The 3,116-nt window shown below is 61.9% G+C and overlaps 1 protein-coding gene across 1 annotated transcript in view; it reads right to left on the bottom strand.

The window, feature by feature from the left end:
• Positions 1–3,116, bottom strand: part of CTSA (cathepsin A) — a 3,868-nt gene that overhangs the window by 509 nt on the left and 243 nt on the right. The window contains exons 2-14 of the mRNA XM_009994026.1: positions 3,029–3,110; positions 2,872–2,922; positions 2,528–2,614; positions 2,271–2,426; positions 1,859–1,950; positions 1,489–1,573; positions 1,269–1,360; positions 1,023–1,101; positions 752–900; positions 605–680; positions 406–495; positions 193–294; positions 4–77 (exon numbers count right to left, since the gene is read on the bottom strand). Of these exons, the coding sequence (XP_009992328.1) occupies positions 4–77; positions 193–294; positions 406–495; positions 605–680; positions 752–900; positions 1,023–1,101; positions 1,269–1,360; positions 1,489–1,573; positions 1,859–1,950; positions 2,271–2,426; positions 2,528–2,614; positions 2,872–2,922; positions 3,029–3,110 (1,215 nt within the window). The remainder of the gene's footprint in view (positions 1–3; positions 78–192; positions 295–405; positions 496–604; positions 681–751; positions 901–1,022; positions 1,102–1,268; positions 1,361–1,488; positions 1,574–1,858; positions 1,951–2,270; positions 2,427–2,527; positions 2,615–2,871; positions 2,923–3,028; positions 3,111–3,116) is intronic.

Below are 3,116 nucleotides of genomic sequence, written 5' to 3'. Positions count from 1 at the left end.
GGCTGGTTCTTAATGAAGCGGCTGAACATGGTGAAGGCGGCGAGTGGCTGGTCTGTGGGCACCATGTGTCCGGCACCCTGCGGGACACAGGTGGCAGGGTCAGTGCCCAGCCAGCACCTCCCTGCTCCGACCACAGCGCTGTGCCCGGCACCGCCAGCGGCCCTGACCCTGTCCCAGAGCCCCCAGCCCTACCTTGACAGTGAGGAAGGCGATGTTGGTGAATTCCTTCACGAAGCCCCCGATCTGGTTCTCACCTCTTTCAGTATAGAGCCAGGGCCGACGAGCCACCTGCACCTGGGGCCAGCAGCACCCTCAGTGCCCCGGCTGCCCCAGGCTCTTGCCATAGCCAGCCCTGGCATAGCCAACTGCACTGATGACCACCTGGCCCAGACCGTGCCCACTTACCTTCTGGCACAGGGAGTCCACAAACCACTCATCCCCAAGGAAGTTGCAGGCCATGTCAACATCCCCGTTGTACACCAGGATCCGGTATTTCTGTGGAGCAGGAGGAGAGTGAGTGTTCTGCAGGGCAGCAGCCCCAGCCAGGCAGGAGGCCAGTGTGGCAGAGCTGTTCCCAGGGTCCAGGGGATTTTTCTGCACGCACTGTGGCTCCAAGCAGCTTCAGGTACTGGTCGTTCATCTGCATGTAGAGGCGCTTGTAATTGCGGTTCACGTCGAAGCTGCAGGGAAAGCGTTGGTGTCAGGCAGCTGTTCCAGCTCGCTGGGTCCTGCCCTGCTGGATCTCACTCACCTGCACAACTCCCACTCTGGGGCCTCAGGGGAGATGTGCAAAGCCTTCCGCACCTCCGGGGAGTTCAGATACATGCTGGGAGCTGTGGAATTGGTGCAGGGAGGGTCCATCCGGACCTTCTTCCGGGCTAACGGCATCCGGAACAGGTTCTAGGAGGGAGTCAGGAGAGTCCCTGCCATGCGCAGCTCCTAGTGCTGCCCCAGGGAGCACCCATGCAGTGACCATGGGCAGATGATGGTCACAGCCTGGTGGCATGGGTGCCTGGGCTCACCTGCCGCCAGGAGAACCTCATTGGCATCCGGATGAAGGAGTTGCCCAGGTCATGTGTGATGAAATAGTCACCCTCATACCTAGCATGGGGACAGGAGAACACTGGAGGAACAAGGGTGCAGAAGACTCCTTGGGGGAGCCCTCAGCAGCAGCCAGACACAGACCCCCTGCCCAGCCCACCACGTCCAGGATCACACCCGCCATGAGCGAGTGCGTGGAAACACGTCCTGCCTGGGGCCACTCCCACCTCACGCTCCCAGGGACACCACCATCACACGGGGCATAGAGGTTGTAGATGTTGAGACCGGATTCCTCTATGATCTGAATCGCCTCCTCCATCTGCAACAGGCCACAAGAAAGGACTCAGAACACTCAAAGGACCGTGAGCCCACCCAGGGCCAGGCAGGTGGGTGCTGCTCACAGACACCAGCATCAGGCACGCACTCAGGGGCTCTGGTCTCCCTCACCTTGAGCGTGCAGTTCAGATTGGAGTTGTCATGGAAGTTGCACTTCCCTTGGGAGCAGCAGAAGGTCTGCAAGTCCTTCCAAAGCCTGCAGGCAGAGAGCAGGGGCTGGGACCACACTGCCAGGACAGGAACACCAACCCACGGCCACACAGCTCACAGCTCAGCCCAGTGCCCCGCAAACGCCACAAAGAAGCGTGCCCACCAGAGGTGCCCAGGACAAGGGGCCATGCCCACAGCCTGGCTGCTGGCCTGAGGCAGGCCTGGAGCTTCCCTCATCCCACACACCATGCGCCCACCAGCTCTATCCCACACCATATCCCTGTCCTGCTGGCATAAGGACACTGAGTGGCAGTGCTGCCCCTCCTCTTACTCTGTCCCCAGCAGGCCATGGTAATAGGCAAAGTACACCAGGGAGTTGTCATTGATCTCATAAGATGAGAGGCCGTTTCCCACAGCGATTCCCTGCGAGGCAAGAAGAAAACAACACTGTTGTGTTCCAGCTCCCTGTGGGGTGGCCGCAGCATCCGGCAGGAAGCAGATGTGGCACTGTTTACCCCATGGAGGGAACAGGAGGCGCCTGAGAACGCTCCCCTGGCCCACGCGGCAGGGAGGGATGGACACCTCCTCCTGCAGCTGCTGCCAGCACCCCCGGAGAAGATGAAAGCCCGTGGGTCAGACCCGCCCCACGCCCTCGCACGGCCCCACACATCAGCTGCGTGGCTGGTCCCCACCCTGGTACCACCCCAGAGCCCCGTGCTATCAGCTCAGCCACAGCCTCGCACCTTCAGGTTGAGGCTGGGGTCCTGCATCACCCACTCAGCCAGCGTGGGAATGTAGACCCCCCCATAGCTCTCCCCGGTGAGGAAGAGATCATTCTTGGAGTACTCAGGGAAGAGCCGGAGGAACTCCTTCAGTGCCAGGTAGTTGTTGTGAGCAACCTGCGGGCAGGGGGAGCTGGGGTCAGGCAGGAGGCAGGGCCCCTGTGCGTGGGCAGGGGCAGGCAGGGAGGCAAGACCCCCCAGCAGCCTGGGTTACCCACCTCGGTGTCATTCGTGGCATACTTCTTGTCATCAGAGTACGAGAAGCCAACGCCAACGGGGGACTCCAGGTAGAGTATGTTGGCGATCTGCAGGGACAGCAGCAGAGCTGGGGGTCAGGGCAGACACGCCCCCCCACCCCAACTCCCAGCCTGGCTGGTGGCAACACCCATAAGCTGCCCTTGGGCTGGCTGGGGACTACATTACTGCCCTGCTCAACTTGAGGGGAGGAGGGTGGGATAGGGAGGGCCAGTGGGAGGCTCATCTCTGTGGGAAGGGCAGGAGGAACTGGTTCAGGGCTCCCTCTCCCTGCAACTGTGGGGGGCCGCAGTGCCTGTACCCGCACCTTGTTCCAGGCATAGTCGTTGTACTTCAGCGTCACCCCGTCGGGCTGGATCTGGGGAAGCAGAAGGCAGTGACTAGTGGGCACACTGGCCACAGCAGGGTGGCTCGTGCCATGCAGCTGGGTGGCCCTGAGCCACAGGATGGCTGTGACTACTGACCAGGAAGGGGCCGTGCTCCCTCAGGAACCCCTCCATGGAGCTGCACCCAGGGCCCCCATTCAGCCACAGCACCAGGGGGCTGCTCCGG

The sequence above is a fragment of the Chaetura pelagica genome, unplaced genomic scaffold (assembly GCF_000747805.2).
Source record: "Chaetura pelagica isolate M959 unplaced genomic scaffold, ChaPel_1.0 scaffold493, whole genome shotgun sequence".
Classification (NCBI taxonomy): Eukaryota; Metazoa; Chordata; class Aves; order Apodiformes; family Apodidae; genus Chaetura; species Chaetura pelagica.
The sequence above is the reverse complement of the archived record's forward strand: the minus strand, read 5'-3'. Positions and strand labels throughout refer to the sequence as shown.